Consider the following 26,366-nt stretch of genomic DNA (forward strand, 5'->3'; position numbering starts at 1 on the left):
ATCTTCTCTGTAGTAATCCTAGTGCTATAGAATCTCATTTCCTTCACCCTCTTTCTATTTGTTTTAAAAATAATTTGAAAACTTTTTTTTTAAAAAAACATAATTTTCTTTCTGATGTATATTTTATGTTAGGCACTGAAGGCCACTCTAAGAATCAAATATAATGGTTTATTTATCTTATTGATCTCCCGAAGCTCCACTAATTAATCCCACAGATGGCTGTAATGGTATTCCTTAATTTAGGCAATGGAGCCAATCCGATGCCATTTTGGGCCTGGCCAAGGAAAGCATTAGAGTAGTGATAGGGTCCTCTCATAGTGATTGCCTAAAGGTTTCCTTAGGCCAAAGCTCCCCAACCTTTCCGGCTTTGCGGACCAGCGGGGTGGGGAAGGGGGGAGGAGAGAGGGGATGCTTCTGTGCGAGCAGTGGAAAATTGTGTATGCATGTGCAGGTCACGGATGGGTTGCTGCTCGTTTTACTACTATTTGGCAAATCCCTGCGCGTTCATGCAGTGTTCAATGTAAATTGTTCTGTGTGCATGTGCAGAACAATTTACAGTAAACTGTGCATGCTCAGTCACTAAAATCCAAAATGATGACAGCCGAACGACAGCGAGGGAATCAGTTCGGGGGCATGGCAGGCTTGAGTTGCTGCTTTTCTGCTACCAAACCGGGCCGAACCGGGTTCACTTGCACAAGTGGTGAGGATGTGCACCAGCCACTCCCATAAATGGAGAGTATGCACATCAGCTCACCCACAGCTAATGCAAGTGGGGATGTGTGCGCATGCACATCACTACCACGGCCCCATAATGGGCCATGGGCCGGGGGTTGGGGACCTCTGCTCTAGGCAATATCTTATCAGTTGAACTGCCTATGCTTGATAGCCTGTTGTGTTTGAAATGAAAGGACCAATTTCAATTCCAAAGGTCCTTTCCCAAAAGGCAACAGGACTTTGGTTTTTTTTTTTAAGTGTTTTGCTTTTCATCCAAGAAGCTTCTTCAGTTCATTTCAGAACTGAAGAAGCTTCTTGGATGAAAAGCAAAACATTTTCAAAGAAAAAAACAAACAAAAGAAAGTCCAGTTGCCTTTTGGAAAAATATCTTTGGGATAACCATGAACTGGATGATCGAGACTCTCCATAGACATTTAAAATGACAAGTAACTCATTGGGTGGCCTAGGGGCTCCTGCCAGCAATAGGAAATACTAGCAGGAGCAAGGGCATGATTTGGGGGAAGCAGAAAGAACCAGTTCCAGGTGGGGGCCAAGCAGGATGGGGAAAGCCAAAATGTGTTTTCCTGGGGATCCTTCCCAAAAACTCTCTTAAGTTCCCAAATTCCCTCTGCTTCCACTGCAGAGAGCTGGTTTACCTGGGGAGACATTCTCCAGTATGCTTGTTACAGTCTCTAGCACAGGTACAGGGCTGGCAGCCATTTTCTCCAAAGCCCCAATACCCCAATAGACACCAGTCACATTTGGGTCCTGCAACACCTGGCTTGCAGTAGCAGAAGCCTGTCTTTGGATGACATTTCTGGCCTTGGTTCAGCGTTATATTCAGTGAGCCCATGGGATGGCAGGAGCAAGCTGGAACAGAAAGCGGAAAATAATAGACCTTATGGGGTTTTTCCCCTTGAAAACTTTCAAGTAAGGGCTCTAGGCCAGGAAGTGGTTAAGTCAACTGAGTTTTAAACTTGTGTTGCAATGCTGGTGTGACTATTTATTGCTGTGTAGCCCTGTAATTAGGATGAAATATCATTAGGTTTTCTATACCAAATATTGACCAGATACAGCTGTTACTGATGAATCTCTGCATGCATTTCCTCTTATACATCCGAAAATTCAGAGAATGTGAAAGTTGAAGGATAATTGTATTCTGATTCCTGAAATATGTCAGGAAATATGAATAGGTCAGTTCTGTTTAAATGGAAACCAAATGTCTGTCTCTATCGCTAGCCATAAATAACATGCTCACGAAGTATTTGGATTTCGGTAGGGATTGAACCTTCTGCCTGTTTACTCTTTTGCCTGCTTCTTTAAGATTTTTGATTGCTTTCCTATCCCTTGCATTTTTAGATTTGATTTTACAAATTAAATGTTCTACACTGGCCAAACTGGGAGATGGTAAGCCTAAGCTACAATCCTGTGGAGGTGAATGGAATAAATTGAATTAAAACATAAATTGCAACTCATCTACCTATCAACAGAAACAAATATTTAAGAGGCTGTCACAGAGAAGAGGGAGACAACCTCTTCTCTAAAGCACCTGAGGATAAGACAAGAAATAACGGTTGGAAACTTGTCAAGGAGAGATCCAACCTAGAATTAAGGATAAATTTCCTGACAATGAGAATAATTAATCAGCTTGTCTTCAGAAGTTGTGGGTGCTCTAACACTGGAAGTTTTTAAGAAGCCATTTATCCAGAATGGTATAGGGTCTCTTGCTTGGACATGTGACTGGGCTAGAAGACCTTCAAGATCCCTTCCAACTCTGTTATTCTTTTCTGTTCTACTCTACTCTTCCTTGGTGCCCATTTTCTTCATAGGAAGAACTTGGAAAGTTTTTTAGATGGAATAGAACAAGAAGATGTCTTGCATGAGACAATGAAGTGGGGCCCTATTTGTTCCAAGCTCTGGCCCTGCCCATTTTATGCTATAGCCCTACCTCCTGAAAGAACATGGCTTCATTGAACTTTCCAAAATGACTCCATAGGTTTCAGGCAAAATGATTTCTTATTCCTACTTCTACTTTTGAGAAGATTTGTTTATAATCTACTGGAATAACTGGAAATCTCAAGTATAGCTTCATAGTTAAATATTACATTTTGACTAAGGTATTCCATATATGGAAGGGATGTTTGAGCATTACTAAAAGGAGGTCAGTGAAGGAGGATTTGGCTAATCTTTGGATAGTTGAACTTGCTATCCCCGATGCTGGTGATCAAGTGAGAACATGTTTGATCATGATGACAAAAGCAGAGGGATATCTTCGCATCTGAATCTTGTTCCTTTCTTTTCCCCTGGGACCTTGAGGATTTATCCTTGAAGACAAGCACAAGGGCTAGTCTCTGAATGGAATACTTCTTTTAAACAGGCTCTCAACTAAGGGATTAATGAGATATTTCATTCAGACTTTTCATCTGTCTTCACTCTGAAACTTGCTGCCCACTGGGAGGGTGGGATGGAGGGAGGGAGGATGGTTTTCTCATAAAAGAGCTGAGAACTGTGTTGCTCATCCCACAAACATCTGTGCTATCTGCTGTGACAAATGTGTTGTTTTCCTCTTTGGTATTTCACAGCAATTTTTATCATGGCGTTTTCCCAGTAAAAAGAAGCAGATACAAGAGTCATTCCTGGAACATGATATCAAAGCCTTTAGGCATTTTGCTTAATTAAGACCCAATGGACAAAGTGTGGCACAAATGAAGGCTCAAAAGTTGTGGAGTTGTGTGGAGGATTAGCTACTGACCATGAAATCTGATTAAAGGACAGCTAGTTTGACTGCCAACATGTCATCTTCTGGTTTATCTTCAATGTATATAATGAGGGGAGATAAGATTATCCTCATCCATCAACTTCTTGAGAAGGAGCCTCCATCGATGAAAGAGCCCATCTGTGTAGATAGGCTCAGATTGTATGAGGAGAAACCTTACTCTTCTACAATTTGTTCACAGTCTTTGTCAGAATTATTCTGAGTATACTATCCAGGGATCAGAGAGCCTGAAGTGTAATCTCATCTCCTTCATTACAGTTCTTTGGATGTCAAATCAGGCAAATCAAGTTGGAAATCTGGACTGTTTTCTGGCGTGGTAAATATTAAGATATTTAGTTCATTCAAATGTTGCCGTAGGATTTGATTTCTCTTCAATTCTTCTTTATCCCATCACACCGACCTCTTCAGAATCCAATAAAAATAGTTCTAAAGGTGACTTGCTTGACTTATCATTCCTCTTTAACTTTTAAACTTTAGCCAGTTTCTTTTGTATATCCAATAAAGTAGTGACGGTGAACCTTTTCGGCACCGGGTACCGAAAAGGGAGCACGTGCGTGCACACTTTGCTAGCTCGTCGGAGGAACTGCCCAGGGGGCATGCGCAAGCTGGTTTCCAGCGCATGCATGTGCGCCGACCAGCTAGTCTTCCAGTTACTGGTGTGCATGCGTGCATGATAATCAGCTGGCTGGTGTGCATGCTCACGCTGGAAAACAGAAGACCAGCTCTTCCAGTTTCCAGCACTGCCGCATAAAGGGCAGCTGATCATCATGCGTGCATGCGTACCAGAAACCCACAAGAGGAACGTGTAATGCCACACATTCCAGCTCCCCGTGCCACTTGACTCAGCCTTCCATCCTTCCGAGGTGGGTAAAATGAGGACCCAGATTGTTGGGGGCAATATGCTGACTCTGTAAACCGCTTAGAGAGGGCTGAAAGCCCTATGAAGCGGTATATAAGTCTAACTGCTATTGCTATTGCTATGTGACATAGGTTCGCCATCATGGCAATAAAGCATAGTTTCCCAAATCATCTTTTAGCCTGTCATTTGTAACACAACTTTCAATTCTTTCTCTGTCTTAGTAGACAAAGTTTGCTCTACTTCTGTCATTCCTTTATTCTGTCCATATTTTTTTGACAGAATCTAACCCATAGAATCAGGCAACATTACTGACAAACATGGATAGTACTAATTTCTAGCCGATTCTTCAAAGATCTCCTTTAATATTTCCAAATTATGACATTTGGTGTCAAGTCTCAATTAACCAATACCAGAAGCTGGAAGCTTGTTTGCATTTTTTTCATTTCTATTCAGAATCTTTAATCCTACCTAGAGTCTAGTCTCTAAAATTATGAAGTTGCTTATTTTTATTATGAGCCAATAATAAATAAGTCTGTTTCCCATGAGAAACTGAGAAACTAATCATAAAACCTTTTATCATTAATTCCAAAATCCGATAATAAAAATCAACGTTCCAAGTTCATTTGGAACCTTAATCTGTTTATAACATTCCTACATCTAACTCTTTGTTCAGCTTTTTCTATTTGAATTTGATTTCAAACCCTTTAAGTTCTTAAGCTTGTGATTAATTTTTGTTTTTGTTCAGTTGAAGCTAAACTCTGACTTTTCACACTTGTCATATTGAAGGTTTCTCATAGCTTCTAGATGGTTAATAGGCAACTTCCAAAAGACATTAGAAAGTGGGGCTTATGAACACAGTGTTGTTTAAAAGGCTCTACTGCATTTGCAAGCAAGATGGCTAATACCTTTGTCTCCTAGTGCTCAAACCTGCAGAAGAATGCTGTACTATGGTGCCCCGTGAGGAGCAGCCAACTAGAGCACATGTGGATGATCTCCCAACCTCTCCTTATCAAGGCAGTTCTGAAGAATCAGTCTGCCCATTGGCCCTTCGGTCTTTGCCATGCTTGCCAGCTCTGCTTCCACAGATATTTCTTTAGTTCACCATGCCTTCTCTAGAAGTCCCTAGCTAACAGACTTCACAATGAACATGAAAATAAGTATCAACTCTCCAAAAACACAAATCTGCATTCAGTAACAGCAGTTGTTACATCCTCAAACTACCACAGCTTCAACCTTAAACTGTCTATCGTGGACCTCACCCCATTCCTAAGAGGTCAGTAAAGGGGCCATGCATAAGCGCACCAGCGTACCTACTAACCCTGTACTACTGTCCCCATTTATTTGTACTCATTTCCCTTGTTCATGTCCGTGTTTATACTTATACCTGTTATCTTGTACATGTTTGACAAACTAAATAAACAAATAAATAAAATAAACTTCATAGACTCAACATGACTGGATAAGTAGGTGTATTCCAGATAAGAAAAAAGATACACAGACAAACACGCACAGGCTAACTATATGCATGTATATATAATATATGTTTTTCAGGCAGTAAAACGTTTTTGCTCGTCCTCAAACTAGTTGGGCAATGGGGCTCTTGGGAAATCACCTACCAATAGGGAAAGCAAGAAGCATGAAACACTAATTAAAAACTTCTATTGGTGCTAGACAGATATTTAAAGCAATTTTACAGACACAACACTGGCAACACATGGTATGTTTTCCCAGTATTTTTTTTTACAATAAATACCAAAAGAGAGTTCATGCATTCTGTTCCATTTTCTAATCAACATTCATACCAAGCATATGCAAACATTGCAAGAAAGAAACATCAGGTGTTTTTAGCCTCATGTAGATATTTTCTTAGCATCACCCAAATGATTCATAACATAACTAAACATTACTAGTGACTTCTTTATGCATATGATATATGCATGGTTTCAGGAGAATAAAAGCAAAGTGACAAGGAACCACAAATGTCATTAGCCTTGGTAAAGGAGCCAAAGAGTTGCCAAGAATTTCTCAAGAAAGGCACAGCTGCCGTATTCCAAGCATCTTCAAAGTTTACTGTGATTGGGGTAATGAATCTCTGCCTTTTGTATGTGATGAATGTCAAATCAAAAAACAAAACAAAACCCTATGAATGATTGGATTGGGAAGCACACTTGTACTGAAGGAGCTCCATATAATAATTGGTAATAATAGTTTCAGCATTGTCAGCCTTGCAAGGTAGACCAGATGGGAAACATAGCCAGATAAGCTAATTCTACTTTACTGTAACATTACACTAAGAGAACCTTGCAAGTCTGAAAGGATATCAGTAAAGCCAATTTGGTCTAGTAGTTAAGGTGCTGGCCTAGGAACCAGGAGACCATGAGTTGTAGTCCACCTTAGGCATGAAAAAACACTTGGCTAACTTTCTGCCAGCCTCTCTCTCTCTCTTCTCCCTCTCTCCCTCCATCCCTCTCTCCCTCCCTCTCTCTCTCTTTCTCTCTCCCCCACCCAGCCCATCTCATAGGTTTGTTCTGGGGAAAATGGGAGGGGGAGGAAGAAGAAGTATTAAGTATGTTTGCCACCTTGAGTTACTTATAAAAAATAAAGATGGGATAAAACCAAATACAATAGAACCTCTAATACGATCATAATTCATGCCATAACTTTGGTCACAACCCAATTTAGTCATGACCTGGACCTAAATTTGGAAATTTGTGGCTTACCCCAAAAAAAATGGCATGGAAGAGGAAATCAGCCGCAAAAAACAAAAGTGAATTTTTGGGTCGGAACCCAATTTTGTCGTGGTCAGAAGCGTTCGTGACCAGAAGTTCTACTGTATATCTCCCCCCACATCTCTTACCCAGAAACTAGGGAGGGTCTCTTCTGAGCCTCTAGTCCTGTGCACATTCCCAGGTCAGTTTAAGGTGCCTTTTATCTACCCTTGGCTGCAACTCTTTGCCCAGCCTCCCAAGGTCATTCCCATCTACAGGTAACCATTCCCAGTGACATAGGAATGAATATTGCTTGTCACTCTACATAAGCATATTCAATTCATCTTATGTTACTATCAGTTGGGAAAAAGCATCTCTCTTTATGCAACACAGTTAATTTGCAAATGGGTAACTTTGTGATGCAAGGACTTCATCTCATACCTGAATGACATCTATCATAGTTATGTATTCAGGAGTTGGGCAGTGCAAATGTAGGTCCATAGAAGAAAGGAAACACTGAGTGTTGGGTACCTGAGAGACCGCCTCCTGCCGATTACCTCCCATAGACCGATCAGATCTCACAGGTTAGGTCTCCTCCGGATTCCATCCGCCAGCCAATGTCGGCTGGCGGCCCCCCAGGGGAGAGCCTTCTCTGTTGCAGCTCCAGCCCTCTGGAATGATCTCCCTGTCCAGATCCGGACCCTTACGACCCTCCCGGCTTTCCGCAAAGCCACCAAGTCCTGGCTGCTCCAGCAGGCCGGGGGGCCTGTGAAACATCCAGCCCCGCGGAAATTGTGAATGTTGCGGTTTTGTTTTTAAAGTGTTGTCTTTGTCTAGTCTTCCCCCTTCCCTTGTCTGTTGTGAGCCGCCTGGAGTCCTTCGGGAGTGGGCGGCATACAAGACAAATAAATAATAATAATAAAATAATAATAACTACAAGAGGCACATGACTATAAATCTAGCTGCACTTAAGTTGTGTTCGCATATTTCAAGTAGCCTTCCAATCCTTCCTTGTACTTTCTTTTTGGCCAGATTTTGGCAAAACCAGAACAAAATGTTAAATGTGATGAAGTTTCTGATCATTACAAATGAGGCATGATGACAGTATGTGATGTATATGCAATAGAAGGGCAGGATTGATCCTTAAAAAAGATACGGCAGTTGAAAATTAAACAGAGAATATGAAATATAATTTCAAACATATTTATCTCTTTTAACATGCTTTACACCTTTTTGCATCTAATCTGTTCTGCCATTTACAGTTGGGAATTATGATATCTCATATCCTGTTTACTATTAATTTCCGTATCATACGGCCAATACTATGGGTGGCAAAGGAGAAAGGATTCAAAAGACAAAAGTATCACTGAATACATAGGTAACCAATGCTGTCAAATACAACATTCAATATAGCTTGTAATTTTCAAAGAGGTTTATTTGATGATAATCTGGTGAGCTGCTAATACTCACAAAGGTGAATTTAAAAGCACAGAGTTAGTGGGGAGGGGGAAATTGCCTTCCCTGGTACTGGGCAGTTGCTGGTCAGATCAGATCAAAGCCCTGGAGAAAACTGAGATACAGTTTCATTCATGCAGTCTTTAGTAAAGTTTCCACAGCTTATAATAGTTTTTACTTCTAAGCTGTTCTCATCCAAGTGACTATCTAATAATGCTTCTTTCTGATTAGGGAGTGTTGGCAGCACGACTGGGCTTTAGAACAAGGATGCAAACTCTTTCAACCACCCTAAGTCTTGAAATTTAATCTGGTGCAACAAGGACTTGACAAAGCTTCCTTTTTTATCAACACCTCTGAGAATGGGAGAAAGAGCCACAGGAGAAGTCCTTTAGTGTTGTGCGCTAGGCTGGGCATCCCAGTAGGTTATGTAGATCCATGTGCTTTCACAAAAGGTTACAAATAGGTGAAGGCGGAGGAGGGGGGCAGCAGAATGAAGGCTGAGCCAGCACTAGCATTCAAGAAAGAGCAACACAAAAGAGCATAAACAGAGGAAGTGTTGTGAACTGGAGGTCACTTGAGCAACATCAGAGGCCTGGCAATCCCGGTGTGAAAAGCATATGTAACCTGAGTTTAAAGGCAACCTTGATCTAGTCTATCAAAGCAGCAGGAGAAACCCCAGAAGTCAGTCAGTAACTTGATTCAAGAAATGTTAGAGGGAAAGCAGGTGTAATAGGAAAAAGAGATCCTGGCTTTGGAATAGAAAAGCTTACTTCTAATAACAAGGCAGACTTTAGCCCTGTCTCCCCATGATAGTATTACATATGAAAGGTGCTTTTTCAAGAGGCAACTGGACTTTCTGGTTTTTCTTTGAAGACCTTTTACTTCTCATCCAAGAAGCTTCTTCAGCTCTCAGAAAAACACCTTTGAAAATGCACCTTTGGGACAACCATGACCTGGATGTCTGAGAATCTCCATATACAATTACATACGAAATGAACAGTTCGAACCTGCACAACAAATATTCTCTTTTATCTATACCACATGGCAGGAGTGTCAAACTCGATTTCATTGAGGGCTGCACCAGGGCTGTGTTTCACCACAGGGAGAGGGGGGGCAGAGAGGGTGTGGCCAGCCCAATATCATTCATGTAATCAAATGCCACTTTTGCTAGTAGTTTGTTTTGCTAGCACTCTACCAGTGAAACTGGAGCTCATGAAGGCCATGTGCAGCCCTCCAGGGCTCTTTTCGGCTGCAACGGCCTCCTGCAGCCCTCTGCCAGCGAAAATGGAGCCTGTGAGGGTTGCGTGTGGCCCTCATGAGCTCCGTTTTCACTGGCAGAAGCACTGTGGGGCGGTCCTTCACTGTTTCCAGGGTAGCCCCACGGGCCAGATCTAAGCACCCCGTAGGCCGGATGCAGCCCGCGGGCCTTGAGTTTAACACCCCTGACATATGGATATCAAGCACTTCAGAAAACATGCAAATGGCAGAAATATGCATATAGGTACATTTTCACCATTAGCACTGATGATGTTATCTAGTTTGGTAATGAAATGTCTGCAAGAAAATAACCAAGCTCAGAGAGCACCAAGGAGCCCACATTTCAATCCTGAGCTACAAGTATTTTATTGATAAACGTGTCCTTTGTGCATTTCTCAGAATTATAATTAGCAAAACAAAATCACTTACGTTTGCAAATGTCTGGGGAAGTCATAGATTTGGCTCTGTCTCGGTAAAAACCAGGCTTACACCTTTGACACCGGAAACCCTCAGTGTTGTGCTTGCAGTTATCGCAGATCCCCCCACTCTTCTTCCCAGAGGCCAGCCAGACCCTCTGGTCAAAATGACAGCTATCTGCATGATGGTGACAGCGGCATTCTGTAGTGGGGAGGCAGGAAATTGAGAGAGGGAGAATAAAGAGAAAAAGAAGGCAAAGCACAAGTTGAGTTTCAGGGAAAGAAAAGTATGGCTCTTATTGTTGAAGAAAAGTAAGCCTATGCATGTGTCTGCCTGTCATCCATCTATCTGAAAAAAAAATTATACCTTGAGTAAAGGAATGTAAGATTGATTTCAGTATCTGTTCTAAAAGTAGCTAAGTTTGCACAAAAATAATAATTGAATAATGTAGCATTTCAGTTGATTCTTTTATGTTCTTAATTAAGCTATTAATATGATCTATGAATGAGTTGGCTGCCTTGTTTTTTTTAACTATTAAACAAAAATGAAAGATACAGATTTTTTTCTCCTTTAATTCTTATAAAACCATTGGGATATAAATAAAATTTGTTTATTGCTGCACTTGGCCTTAATAAACATTGTCCAATCTTAGACTATTCCTCTTCTGACTAGTTTCAACTTGATTCTCTTTGAAGGACCAACCACCTGTTTATAAAAAAATTGCCAGCAAAACAAGGTGAAAGCAGAGATGGGTTGTAACATACCTCTAAGACCAAAGGATCCTGATAGTTGGAAATTTTATAAAGAGAAATCATTTACCCCAATGTGAAGAATTTCACTATGGCTAAAGTTTTGTTTTATCCAGCTTATTCTTACCAAAGATTATTCTGGCTTGGTATCCCTACCATATTTTGCCTCATAACAATAAACAACAGCAAACAAGAGTGTTGCCATTTTTTTTATTCTTAATATGTGGAAAATAAATGTTTTCTTCCATATAATGCTAAGAACTGAAACATTTTAAAAATCCTACTGTGTATTGTTACTGGCTTTATTAGAAAACAGCAAAAAGACAAGTCTCTTTAAAACTAGAACATTATTTTATTGTAATATATACAATATAGCAAGTAGGCCAAATGTTATTTATATATAGTTGAATTCATGAATATATGATTCAATGTTCTACATGGAAACACACTTGCTAGTGAATGTAGGATTTATATAACAGCAGCTGAGGGAGTCAAAAACTATTCTGCTTTTAAATGTTAATATTTCTGCCTCGTCCATAATTCCAGTCAATTTATTATTTTGATATTAGCTGAATTTTGCTGAGGTATGGAACATGGCTGCTACATCTCTGTATACAAAGAGCAAAATAGAGGCCGTCTTGAAAGCATTGTCATACATTTTCTTAGACCATTCCCCATCTGCTGCTAAAGCATTATAAATCCAAATTTAGTCACCCTGGGCATTGCTCCTGGGTTGGAAAGATTCATTATTGTGTTGCTCCCTCCTTCCCTCTCTCCCCGAGACCCACATACTTCTGCATTCATTTGCTGCCCCAGTTTTTCCATTGCCCGGCTCCCATGGCTGGTCATTGTATAATGGCGCACACTTCTCACAATGGTGTCCTGCAGTGTTATGTCTGCACATGCACTTCCCATGGATCTATCAAAGGGAAAAAAAAATCATTTTAAAAGTAATACTTGTAAACAGTGGCTTGCAAGCACGAAAAAGAACCGGAGTGATCTGAACAAAAGCTCCAGGCAGGCAAGAACTTTGAAAGAAAGGATCTTATGAGGCTTGGCCATATGTTCCCTGCATTCCCAATAATTGTTCATTTGGATTCTTTGCTTTGACATGCCTCACAAGGAAAGACAAGGAGGAACTCTGCCTTCCCTTTCTGTCTCCCCAGAACTTATATCCTTCTTCCTAGTCACCTTTTCAGCAGTTCCAAGATAATGGCAAGGGTTTGTTTTGACAACAACCCAATGAGTTGCATTGGGAAAGGCTTAAATATGGAAATGATGGGCTGTAAGAATTTTGGGCTTGTAGCTCCTTCTGAGGAGCAACATCAAATACCAGAAGCAGAGCAAATTTTCTGATGAAAACTGGCAGAGAGATGTTAGACCTACCTCACTTTATTTTATTTTTATTATTTATTAATGGGATTTATATGCCGCCCAATCCCGAAGGACTCTTTAATTGGTACAGACTGTAAAACAGTTCCTTAAGCTACCAAGAATTGCTGGAGGATTCCCTTCACTTTCAAAGCCTAGTTGATGTTTGCTTTGCTTTTCTGGATCTCTATAGGGTACATGATAAAGAGCATCTCTAGGTATTCTCTCTTGGAACCTGGTCATGCAAAAATTTGAACTGATTGGAATGAAAGAAGAATGGCCTTTTTTTAGGGGATGGGGTTAGAAAACAATGGAATATTGTGGTTTCAGCCTTTAGCATTTCAGACTCCCTGTTTAACTCACAAAGGGTATATAGACAAGTGCAGAACTGAAAGAAACATTTGATGGGATATAGCAGGGACAGCAATACTCTGTCTTCAAAACTGAAAAGTTGCAGCCTGCGGAAAGGATGGAAACTTCTTTCCATCTTGCATAGTGCCTTTTTCCTCTACTGAGCTGAAGTACTTCTCTCCACTTATCCTTGAGTTGGCAGAAAAATGTGCCAGCATGAAAAGTTGATGCCCCTACTGTCAATCTCTTTCCTGCCTCTACTGCTTTTCTTCCCAGTCACTGCCAATCACCTAACTTCCATCTGAAGTAAAGCCTAATAGACTTTATCCACTTTAAGCCTATTTTAACACTGGAATAGCTGAAGGTAACTAAAATTTGTCACACTTATGGATTGGGGTAAGATGGACCATAAGGACAGAGAAAAAAAAAGCTGCTGGCACATTTATGCTTCAATTAGATCAATGTGAAGGAAAGCTCAAAAAGAAGATGGACATTCATCAGTCGCGGTTGCACAGTGGTCAGAGTGCAGTACTGCAGGCTATTTCTGCTGACTACTGGCTGCCTGCAATTTGGCAGTTCAAATCTCACCAGGTTCAAGGTTGACTCAGGCTTCCATCCTTCTGAGGTGGGTAAAATGAAGACCCAGATTGTTGGAGGCGATATGCTAACTCTGTAAACCACTTAGAGAGAGCTGTAAAGCGATATATAAATCTAAGTGCTATTGCTATTGAGAACTTACACTTCATCATACCACAAGTCAGTGTCAGAAGAAGGGAAAAGCTAGAGGAAAGGATTGTGAAGTTGGTTGTGCTGCTGCTATTCAAGACTGCCAGCTTTCCTTTCCCAAGGAAAGGTCAGCCCTAATACTAGCCCATGAAATTCAAACAGTGTAAGTAAGAGAAGGCAAAGTGGAGAAAGCATTCCAAAACCTGTATAGTTCTCACAGGGAAGCAGCTATGACTTTATTTTCTATTGTGACCCAGCTTTGTACCACCATTTGAATTTCACTTCATCCTTCCTTCCTATTTGTTTACTCCACTCGTCCCCTTTCATCCTCTTGCTGGTAGTTACTGCTGATGATAGTGTTGGCTGTGACTTCCTGGCCATCATCAGTATATTTGGGGAACCAATCTCTCCCCACTCCTGCTCACCCTGTTCGAATGAGGACTTTGGAATTGTTCCAGAATTGGACAACAGTCACTCATTTACCAAAATTATTTCTCTTTGGGGTGCATGTTCACTTTGTAGTAATGCCAAATCCAATTTGGCTTCAAAGAGATTTGCCTGTAATCAGCAAAACCTGCTTGCCCTAGGAAGGGGAAAACGCTTCCTTCTGGGTTTGTTGCAAAATGCATCCCTGAAAAATACATATTCAGGATATATGGAGGAAAATATTTCATACGTTGATTTTTTTTATAATGCAAAGGAATGCATATTCAGGATTCAAATATTAACTAAAAATATGTAAGGATTCAGGGAATGGCGGGACTGGGAGAAGAATAGATTTTTTTTCCTATTTTATGAGTTCCTGTCCTTATACAATCTAAAGCCTCCTTTATTGGGATTTCTTCAAGGATCTTTGAAACAAGATTATAACTCTCCGAAGGAGAGAAGAAAGGAGGGAAGGAAGGAGGGAAGGAAGGAGAGAAGGAGAGAAGAAAGGAGGGAAGGAAGGAGGGAATGTAGGAGAGAAGGAAGGGGGGAAGGAAGGAGGAAAGGAAGGGGGAAAGGAAGGAGAGAAGGAGAGAAGAAAGGAGGGAAGGAAGGAAGGAGGAAAGGAAGGAGGGAAGGAGAGAAGGAGGGAAGGGGAAAGGAGGGAGGGAAGGAAGGAGGGAAGGAAGGAGAGCAGGAGAGAAGAAACGAGGGAAGGAAATAGGGAGGGAGGGAAGAAGAAGTAGGACCGTTGTAAGATAAGATGGATCTATGGGATGGTAAGAAAGCAATCTTCAAGTATATTGTCAACTGTAGGGAAAATATTTTTATAAATACATATTATTAATAACAGTTATGAAATCATATAATTGTGAATGTATATATGAAATTGATAAAAAAAGATTATAACTCTCCTTTTTTTGTGAGTTTTGGGCAGAACAGACAATTTCTATACCATCTAGCTCCTTTCAGATTCAGATCTTGACATCACCTACACAACTCAACAACCTTGGACCATTTGTTTTCTTTCTCTCTCTCTCCCCTCTTCTTATAAAACTCTACATTATGATTATAATTAATAATTAAGTGAACATTGCCATTTATGTTCATTGTCAATTCCAGGTATACGATTATTATTTTAGTTTATGCTTCTGCATTGTATCACCATATCCAAATGTTTAATATATTGAACAGAGAAGAAGCTAAGACATATCTTTTTCTGGCATTATTTTCAGAAAAGGACCACAGACAATTTATTTACTTAAGTTAAAACAGAGGATGAATTAAACCCGAAGTTTCTCCCTTTATATTTTAATACTTTACTAGACTGCTGTACAGCAAAACTTTGCACTTATATTGAAGCATTTCGTGCTGTTCTCACTGTCTTTAAATATGAGCTGGCACTCTAGTTCTTCTCTGTTATTTCTAATTTTCCTCTTCTTTCATGTAAATTGATCTGCTACCTTTATCCCAGTCCCTTTCTCTCCTATAATATTGTTACTAAATTGTATCTACATCTGGTCTATGATGGTAATAAATGATTTAATTTGATTTAAAAGTAAAGAGAAGGTCAGCAACCTGAAGCCTCAGTGACAAATGATACCCCGAAAGTTTTTTCTTCTTCAGATCTTAGAGCCTTCTCAGGTTACAAATGTTAAAAAGCCAAAGACCTAAGTTTCCTAAAATTTTGACGCAAGAGGCACTTGTCCTCAGAAACACTAATTTGTAAGCATGATAGTGTCTTCTACTTGAAAGTTTCACAATCACAAGGAGATAAACATATAGTCATCCAATGTTATACAGGTTTACACCAATGCCACTCATTATATCTCTCTCCTTAGCTTTCTATCCTTGCAAATCTTTCTATCCTTGCTCTGTTTTTATTACGTGCATTCACTATTTTTGTTATCTCAAATTTCTCTCTGTTTTGAGGATTTCAGCTTTAACTTCCTTGATCTCTCCTCTCCTTTCAACTAACTCAGTTCTCCTTCATGTTTATTCTGCAGTCAGTTCCTCATTCGTTCTTTTACTTCCTCATGCATTCTTTTAAACTTTAATGTTCTTTTGTTCTACAGATCAGTCACTTTTGTATTCGAAGCACATTCATTCAACAGACACTCATTCTTGGCCCTTTTACAACACGCACTTAAGTAACCGGTTGCTATCTTATTCAGTTTGTATTTCTCCAATTCTCACAATCATTTCACACAACAGACTGCCACATTCAAAGCAAAGCACTCCTGATATGTTTATACATGAACACTTTAAAGAACTAGGGGACATCACACATCCTTGTCTTACTCCCTTGTTGAACTATTCATTAACATTACTTTATTCTTTTGCATGCTTTACCTTCATCATGTGCCACTCTTCATTCAGCAACTAACCTTCAATTTTAAATGTACCCAAATATCCCTGAGGCTTTTTCAGATCAGGAAGTGGGCAGCCATGAAAGCATGCACCGACCTCCATAAACATTTTAAATCCCCATCAAAAGAAGTTCTAGAGAAAGCCTCCTAAGAATGAGGAATAAGAAAACCCAAGATTTTCATGGATAGGAACGTAGGCACTGCAATAACTTGTATTAATGAAACTATGAAGATCTGATCATTAAAAAATGCTTGGATATGAGATTATCGAGGTATGTTAAGAAAAGTTCCTCTATACATCACCAAAGTTATTCTGCTGTGCAAGTGTCTACAGGATCTGATGCTTTTGTCAAAAACATGAAAGTAGTGTTGAAATGCTATAATACGAGCTCTCAGAATGTATATGTGACAATGCAGGGTTGCTTTTTTCATGTGTACACATGTACACATTTGACCTTAACTATGTATGTCTGTTTTCATCCCCTTCAAATGGCAACTGACTCCTATGAACCTAAATCATACAACTTCCTGAGATTCCTTGAACAGAGAAGAAGCTAAGCCATGCCTTTTTCTGGCATTATATTCAGAAAGGACAGCAGGCAATTTATTTACATCTCCCTTAAATGAAAACAGGGCATGAATTAATCCCAAAGCTCCCCCACCTTTGTATCTTTTCATCACAGGTACTATATCAGTCTAGAGAATACATTAGGTGAATTTTTCTGCTTACATTTGACATTTACCAGCTGTGAAGAAAAGAGGCTATTCATTCAGACATTGGCAGAACATAATGTTTGAATTAAATTTGACAAATGATAGACAGAACCAACCATTAGTTGTCATTGGACAAAAAGAGAAGGAACATACTTTAGAACAATTCTCGTTTGCAGTTGATCAAGTTGATGGTTCCTTTAAAAAGGAATCCAGTAGCATGTGCTTAATAGCAAAATATTATTTTGGGAAAATGTAGTGTTGCTTTGAAGAGTTACTACACACACACACACACACACACACACACACACACACAGATATAATCAAAAGGCTCAGTTGGCATTATATTATCCCTATAGAAATGGTTAGTAAAAGAAAACTAGTAGCTACTAATCTGCAAAAATCCAGGCAAGCACTAGATGACAGCAAAAAGAATGAGAAAAGTCTAAATTGGCTGCCATCTAATGTCTTGAACTTTGCAGCTCACATTTGACATACCTACCACAATTAAAATAAAATTAATTGAGCAAGTGGCTAAACAATTAAAAATTAAATCTGTCTCCTTTTAAATGTCTGTAAGCTTTTCTTCTAAGAAATTTATTTTAATCTATAGGCTCCCAAAGGTAAGTAGAAAAAAAACTGAAATTGAATAAATCGTATAAAAATTTTATTCTGCCCAATTCCTAACAACCCTGGACATTCACAAGGAAAACCATTGAAGAAAAAAAATTAAATATGCAATAAGAAATAAAAATAAAGAACAAAAGATGACAACGATGACAAGGATGTCAAATCTGAATATTCTATAAGTAGTGACGAATTCATTCTATAAGTATGTTGCTAAACTACAATTACCAGCATTCCTCACGACTGGCCTTTTTAGCTAGATTCTGTTGGTAGCTATAATTCACCAATATTTGGATAACAACAGATTTCCCTGGACTTTATTAAACAATACAAGTCTAACTTTATGAGTTGATCTCTGTAGCTTTCAACAATACAAAACACACACAGAAATATACCCCAGCAGTTAGGAAACATAATAAAGTGTGTGCCTTAGTTTTTTCTCTTGAAGCATATATCTCTATATGATACGTGACTATTTCTCTATTCTTCGGCCTGCCTTTTTCCTTGATGGAAAATCCTGATTGGCAGGTCCTCAGACATGCTTGGGAGAAACGTGACCTGGGGACGTTCTGCTACTCCCTACCAAAATCTCTGCAACTATTGGGTTCCTTTTGCAAGGCTGGGACACTTCCAATGATACACCAAAGTGCTGAAATAGCTCTTTCTATTATTTTGTGTGGTCCAGGAGCAAATAATTTTCCTCATTACATTGCCTTCTTTATATTTGAAATAATGCCTTAAGGGTTCTAGCATTATAGCTTCCAAAAATATGAAGTATCTCACAGTCCAAATAGGATACAGATGTTAGCTTTGGTCTGCAGCTGGATTACTAATTTATGACCATTTGTAGCCTAACATACCACATTATAAATTCATCTCTATCACAGCACTGATCTATTAATTGTTGCAGATCTAACCTCAATCTATTCTGGATTTATTCACATCTTATACTAAGGTAGGCAACTGGTGAGTCTCAGGTTATTTTGAATTTCAGCTCCCATTGATTCAATAGCAAAAGGCTGAGGGAGTTGAAGTCCAAAGCTACTGAGGGAACACTCAGATGGGATGCCTGTTTTGGCAATTAGAAACCCTACTAGGTGTTAGCCCAATTCTAGCATGAGATTAGCAGGTTCCTATTGAGAACACTTTCCAGCTGCTGCTTCTCTCCCCACCTCACTCCAGTGTGAAATTCCAGGTGCACTGCACATGTATGAAGTTAAACATAAATCTAACTTCCTGCGGGAGGAAAAATATTTTGCAGACAAAGAAGGGTTAGACGAGCAGAGCAGCAAATAGGGAAGCTGTGCTTTTCTCTCCCCTACTAGCACATCTGCAGCCTAATTTCTACCGTCCGAAGTAGCTGTTCCAGACAATCAAAGCTTCATCGGGATATTTCACGCTAATTTTTCTTTCAACATGAAGTCCTCTCCTCATGAACAAATTCTCCCTAGCAAAAACTGATCAGCTACAGCAAACAACTTTTGGGTTTTTTTGTAGGTTAAGCGGCTTTGTGACTAAGATCATTCTTCTGAAAATAAAATCCTAACAAATTGATTATTAACACAGCTATAGCTGCTGCTGCTACTGCTGCCACAGGTGCTGCTGCTACTAACCGCAATGTGTAGTCTTACTTCCTGTGTGATCTCCCCAGCACACAGTTGAAAGTAGAAGTAATATAGTGCAAAAGTACTTAGGAAAAGGGGTTGGACTAGGTGACCTACGAGGTCCCTTCCAACTCTGTGAATTAATCTGTTATTGTAATAACAGACTTTATCCTACATCATCCAGATTTCTGTGCCTCTTTAGGTTGCTTATGCAATAGCAATAGTTAGACTTATATACCGCTTCATAGGGCTTTCAGCCCTCTCTAAGCGGTTTACAGAGTCAGCATATTGCCCCCAACAACAATCCGGGTCCTCATTTTACCCACCTCGGACGGATGGAAGGCTGAGTCAACCCTGAGCCGGTGAGATTTGAACAGCCGAATTGCAGAACTGCAGTCAGCTGAAGTAGCCTGCAGTGCTGCATTTAACCACTGCGCCACCTCAGCTCTTATGCTCCCCCTCTTCCCATTCCCGATTTTCTGAGAGGGTTACAAAGTTAAAACCTGGCACCAATAGGGCTCAGAAGCTCATGGGAAGTAGGACTGTTCTGGTACTATTTTCCAAATGCAACCAGGGAGCCTTCTGTGCCTGCTGCCGAGCAAGCTTCAAGGTAAAGGAGATCACGGGACTTTGTCCTGAATGCTAAATAACAGCATGAAACAACTGGCAGAATTCAGACCAGGGCAAGACTGATGCAACAGATGGAGCTGATAAACTGTCTTCCTGAAGACTGGTGATAAATTGTGCTCTTGGACAGGATAAAATAGAGTCCAGGAAGATCCACAAGTCTGAAACCTGATCCCAAAGCACCAGGAAGGATTATTTCATCTATCACAAGAAAAAAACATTTCCCCAGAGCATCGCTATTACAAACTAGCATTCTTGCAGATTGTTTAAATATTTTAAAAGAGGCATTAGACTTCTTGGCTTAATAAATGACACATTGCTTGGGAATCAATTGGTGACCAGTGCAGTGTATAACCGTAATAAGAAATGGAATGGAATTAAACGATATGAAATATCTTTGTTTGACTTTCTTTTCTCATTTCTCTTTGATGTCAACAAAACAAAGTGAGAAATAGTGAGAAAACAGTACAGTTTTGTAATAAGAACTGATTATATGAAATGTGATAGTGTTGTTTAGGACTTGGGATATGAATCCCTTTCCTTTTTGTTCTGTCCTTAGTTATCAGGTTCCATTGGGAGATCCTGCACTGAGAACCAAATTTAGCAAATGCATAATACATACTTGATTGTTACTTATTACTATAAGGTTCAGATACCTATCCTATGGATATATTTTCCTGGTGCTCAAACTTCAATACAATGTTTTGAAGAAACTATTATTCCCAGCACTACATTAGTGCCTTCATTAAAATCTGAATATACAATCAACAATCCTGTCTTGTTAACAACAGGAGATTCCTTCTTAAAGGTTCCTTTCTCAAAACATCCAGAGCAAACTCACATGGTTCAAATCAAAATACGCGTATGGTGATGTCATGACAAAAACACTACTCTCACATACTTATCCCTTAACCTTGTGGGTTTTTTAACATGATTATCACGATGCACATTTTATCACGTCCATCCCAGGGCAATCCCTGGATGGCCCTGCACTCCAAGACACATCTTCTGGCAGTCTCCTGCTCTCTGCTCAGCCTATATGATGTGATCTCATGAAAAACTGTGCTTGGATCTCATTTTGTGGTTGTTTAGAAAATGTGTAAAGCCCACATTTCTCCTACAGATCTATAAATAGCTGATTTTAGCATTGGTTTTATTATTGCTATTATTACTATTACCAAACTCTATATTTTTACTTTTAATGTTTTTTTAAAGGAAAACATTTGTTAGCTGCCTTTGAAAGTGCACCAGAACAGAAAGTTTGCAAGTACATCAATAACAAGAATAGAATAACAGAAAAATGGAGAAAGGAATAGTGGCTCAAAGGTGCATGGCTATACATATCAGCAATGAGATTAAAAAGATAGTTGTAGGAACAAGATTCCCATAGAATCCTAGTCTAGGGAAAAAGATTGAACACTCAAGAAGTGTAAACCTATGAGAGGAACAACAAATAAAAGACAATAAAAGCTGGAAGTGTTATATACAGATGTCAGAAATTTGTTGTAGAAAGAAAAAGTTTCCAGAATGACAATGATGGCTACTCTTTCACAAAGAAATGTTGCATTGTTGCATTGACATTTTAATCCAATATTACTAGAACTGAAAGAAGTTTGGGTATTTACAATCTTAAGGTCCCCCAATGGATATTGACTGTGAACAATTATTCTATGTATCAAGCAGCTAAGTTACAGCTTGATTGGTGCTGTACAACTTTGTTCTCCCTCAGTTCCTAATTGATATAGTCCATTAATAGATGCACACCATGTCAGCATAACTTTGTTTTTCCATTTTATTTTATCCCCGCAGCTACTGCTTTGTCATCTTGTCTATCAGTTTCCTGAATCTCATTTGCTTTCACTGCTAATTCAGTCCTGTTGCCTGTGATTGCTTCCAAGATTGTATTTACGTGCCTGTGGCATCTTCGTGTCACCTGCAAAGCCACAGCATCACCCACAAAATCAAATCCGTTACTAAAACATTAATTTACCATGTTTAATGTTTTCAGATGAGGCTTGATAATAAAGGAGGAGGAGGAGAGGAAGCAACCTAAATTAAATTACTCAAAATGGAATGTACTTTTCCACAGTCATAAAACAAACATCTAATGTGAAAAAGGAGGAACGGCCCATCAAGTTTATTCTCAGAAGAATAAAACTCTTGTTAATGTGTCAGTACACATTCCAGGATGCATTCTTCTTTCCATTGAAGTCTGAGAAATGAGTAACATGAATTTTGGTTAAACACAACAATTTAATTTTCTGCTGCTAGATGAAGTCATTTAATGGCACAACAAGCAGTGGAAAACAAATAAAATTAAAAAAAAAGGAAGAAATCTAGCTTTGGTTTACACTCCCTATGCCAACAGTGTGGGGCTTATTATGCTTTTTTCTCTTGTGATGGGCAGTTTATTTATTCTTCTACCAGCTGTATTAATTTAATGTATTATTCATCTGATGAGACCACAAGAATATTTAGCAGTTTATTTTCTTCTTGTGCTGTTTCTTAAGTGGATCCATATTTGTCCTAGGTGGAGTATAACAACATCCTTTGTTGCTGGGATACTATGATTCTACTGTAATTTATTATTTTTTAGCCAATAATTAAGATATGGTAGCCTAGAATTTCACTTAACAATTTTCATGAACTGAGTGCAGTTGTTGAGTCTGTCAAGCTATCAATGAAAGGGAAGTCAGGAATTTCCTTTCAGAGGGAAGCAAATCAAAACGACAAAAATCTAGAGAGATGTGAAATTAGTTTATGAAAAGAGCCTTTGACTTTTTAATGTCAAGCTCTGCCAAGATTAGAGCATTTCAAACTGCTTTGGCTTTTGTATTTCTTTAGCGAGCCAAATAACCAAACAAAGATATTGGCTGCATTCAGTAGTTGACTGGTGTTGCTTGTTTAGAATTGAAAGAGTCAAATTCTGTTTTTAGTCCTGAATCTGGACTCCACAAACATCCCCGATATGGAAACTTCTTCACAGAGGGCAATTTTATTCCATTCTCCCACCCCCCACCCCCCATGCAATGATTCAAAGGCTTTTTGCATCTTTGGTTTTATGTAGCCAAATATTCAATATACTCATCAGGAACCTTATTATAGTGGAATCATACAAAACACTTGTTTCTGAAGTAAAGAACAAAAAAAAAATCCTTGAACCTCCTTACTTTTTTTCTAAATAGAAGACATTGTTCCAGAATAAGATTACTGAGCTTTAAGACAAAAACAGCCAAATCCATTTAGATTTGTCATTGGAATGAAGTCTGTCACAAGCTGCTCTCTAAAATGGAAGTTCTCTACTTTCACAAGCCTTCCCCCCCAGCCCTCTCTACATGGGAACTTCTCTCTTACACAGGAGAATTCCAAAATCGGTCATGCCCCCAAACTACACATGCAAGTCTCTCAAGCAATTGGAAGAAACGAGGACCTGTCTCCGGGAAATCCCTTACAAAGGATTTCATGACAGTTAAACTAGCACTGAGCCTTGCTGAAAAACTCAACACAACTGTGTTTTCTTCTCAAGGTGTTGGAATCTGTGTTAAAGGATCAGTATTTTTCCTACTGGTTTTCATTGCTCCAGGATTGTCTGTACTGTATTAATGTTGTGCTAGCACTTTGTATAGGAAAGGTCTCAACTGTAGGCACACTGGTGTGGTGTGACCTTCTGAGCTTGGTTGCTTTCTTGCAAACTTTCAATGGGGAGTGGGGGGTGCAGTTTTCAGCACACTTCATGACTCCCTTTGTGACTAGACTAGACTAGACTAGACTAGACTAGACTAGAATAGAATAGAATAGAATAGAAAACAAAGAAGAGTTGGAAGGGACCTTGGAGGTCTTCTAGTCCAACCCCCTGCTTAAGCAGGAAACCCAACCTCCCTACCACAAAGTGGCAGGCAGGTCCATGGGTCAATCGTTATTTTGAAACTTTTAGCTATTTTAATGAATGTAAATTTGTTTTGCCTCCTTTTTTCTTTATTTCCTTGAAAAATTATACATCTGTTGTAAAAAAGGAAAATCAGTTAAAGGAGTTTTAGGGAGAATTATAATATCAAAATCAATATTTGTCATAATTTCTCTCTGTTCTGCATTGGTCAACCCAGATATAGATATTATGTCTAGATCTTGTCACCACATTTTAGGAAGGATACTGACAAAGTGCAATGTGTGTGGAGGAAGACAGCTAAGATTTTTTTAAAATCCTAGAAGAAAAAGAAAAATAAGGAGAATAGTTGGAGGTGTTGTATGTCAAGTCAATTTGTTGAAATTGGCATACAAGGCTAAATAAATATACAGTAGTCAATCTATCTTTTTTTCTTTAGGTTGGAGAAGTGGAGAATTAGGGGGAAAAAGTAGTATTTTTAAATATTTGAAGGATTGTTATGTAAAGGATACAATACAATTGTTCAGAGTTGTTTGAGCAAAAATGAGAAGAAGTAAAAAGAAAGAATTAGATCTAAGTTGAAAACCTAGTTTGGTGTTGAATTAAAGGTATTATGGTAGAAACAGAAAAACTAAGTTACAATGCCTTAGAGACCAAGCGAACTGCATGAGGTTTAGCCCTAAGAAGTGGGTTACAATGGCAAATCATTTCTAAAACTATGTTGTGTCAAGAGTTCATGCAGTTGCCAGTAGTAAAACTGACTCAAAAACACACACACAAAAGCAGTTGGTCATTAGGAAAAATATGTGCAATCAATAAAAAAAATATATTCAAAAACATTTTAGGAAGATGATGGACTTTGATGGAGATTCTTAAACAGAAGCTTGAGGATAATATTACAGTAGTATAATCTTCAATTGTGTAATGACTACACTGTTTTGAGTAGAAGAGATCCATATGCCTTTCACTTCTTGCTTTCTGTAATAATACAAAATGTATGGGTTCCTATCATGGATGTGCTAGACCTAGAACTAGGTTTTGACAAAGTCGGGGAAGAATGTCCTTCCATTTTGAAGGATGCTAAGCCAATGTTTGTGTGTACACTAGTGCTCTCATATCTTTTCTGCCCCCCTCCCCCCGTTGACTGGAAATCATGCCATTGAATGTCTGCAATCATAATACCAAAATTTAGGGAAAAAGTAGTTGTGGGTCACTTGAAAATTGGCTCAGAGGTTTCCAAATACTGGTCTATACCTTCAAAAAGTTCATGAATAGTAAAGTTTATTCCCTTGGATCCAACTATATAAAATGGATTTAGATTTTATGATCTTGGGAAAATAAACTGAACACAAAGAATGTGGGGGGGGGGGTAGTCAAGAGAGTTCCTATGTTTTCCCTTCTATTTTATGATCAGCATTTTCCAGATCCTGTCAACATGTGCCAGTCTCTTTCTTTAAATCTCAGTTTATTCCACTGGGAAAGATAAAAGCTAAGTAAAAAAAAAGGTGCACATGGTTTTGTCTACGTATGAATCACAAAATTAAAATGTGTTTGCAGTTTTGCTCCCATTCTGTAATTCTATTTTACATATACTTTTATTTATTTCTTATGAGGACCCATAAGTATGTAATGAAGAATTTGTTCTAGTTATCCTTCTCCCTGAAAAAACTCTAATCAGATTTACTGCAAATATGGATTTTTCAGAAGTCAAACTAAAGTTAGAATTTAAAATGATGACTAATCAGTAGCAGACTTAACTATTAAAACTATTAAGGAAGGAAGACTTGCCATACTCAGGACATCATTCAGTACATATCTTTTGTATTTTTTATATATTTTTATGATGAATGTATTTTTATGATGAATATGATCATGATTTATCACTTATAGCTTTTATGTACACTGAGAGTTTATGCACTGGAGACAAATTCCTTGTGTGTCTAATCACACTTGGCCAATAAAGAATATTCTATTCTATGCACTGTGTGCTGAATAATCGGAATGAATAAACCTTTGTACTGGTCCTCTTAGATTAAAATGGGCAAAAGTGATAGGTAGAATATAAGATCATGCTCATACAGTAATTGTTCTCTCACACAAACAGCATTAATTAAACACCATTAAGCAAAGCCTTTTGGCCTCCAAAACTGAAATAAAATGACATTGAAAGATATAAAATCTAAATAACATTAGCTACATGGATAAGATTAATGCTACTGTGAAGACATTGGTGATTCAGAAGCATTCTTTTTTTATTGCTTAATGTAAGAAAGGGTAGCATTGATACTCACCATACTGGTGCCAACACCTGGCCCATTGGCAAACTGACATTCTTCTGCATGGCCATTACAGAAGCAACTGCCACGGACAATTAGGTCATAGATGGCATAATGGGCAAATCTGTGCGGTTTCTCCAGCAGTCCCGAGCCTTGGCAAGGACACTCTTGCCTCTTTAATAAAAGGAGCCGCAAATTGGTGAGTTTCAAGACAGCTTGTGCTTCAGGACTGTATGGATCTTCAATCTTGTTAGTAGGCGTTAAAGCACGGAAGATCACCTGAAAAGGGAAAGAGAATAGTGTTAAATATACATACGGGTGAGTGTGTGTTTGTGTGTGTGTGAGAGAGAGAGTTTGTGTGTGTGTATATGTAACCCTTCCCTTCAGAGACTGGGCCGCAGGGCAGTATTACAACATGATAATGACCCCATATTCCAAAATGACCACTGCCTTGCTAAAG

General features: G+C 38.9%; 1 protein-coding gene across 1 annotated transcript in view; it reads right to left on the reverse strand.

The window, feature by feature from the left end:
- The window catches only part of LOC106552329 (netrin-4), a 71,617-nt gene that overhangs the window by 11,959 nt on the left and 33,292 nt on the right, over window positions 1–26,366 (reverse strand). The window contains exons 3-6 of the mRNA XM_087708956.1: window positions 25,922–26,185; window positions 11,728–11,854; window positions 10,199–10,387; window positions 1,371–1,584 (exon numbers count right to left, since the gene is read on the reverse strand). Of these exons, the coding sequence (XP_087565082.1) occupies window positions 1,371–1,584; window positions 10,199–10,387; window positions 11,728–11,854; window positions 25,922–26,185 (794 nt within the window). The remainder of the gene's footprint in view (window positions 1–1,370; window positions 1,585–10,198; window positions 10,388–11,727; window positions 11,855–25,921; window positions 26,186–26,366) is intronic.

Source organism: Thamnophis sirtalis, unplaced genomic scaffold (assembly GCF_051295495.1).
Source record: "Thamnophis sirtalis isolate CommonGarterSnake01/CBP01778 unplaced genomic scaffold, rThaSir2_p1.2 scaffold_3, whole genome shotgun sequence".
NCBI lineage: Eukaryota > Metazoa > Chordata > Lepidosauria > Squamata > Natricidae > Thamnophis > Thamnophis sirtalis.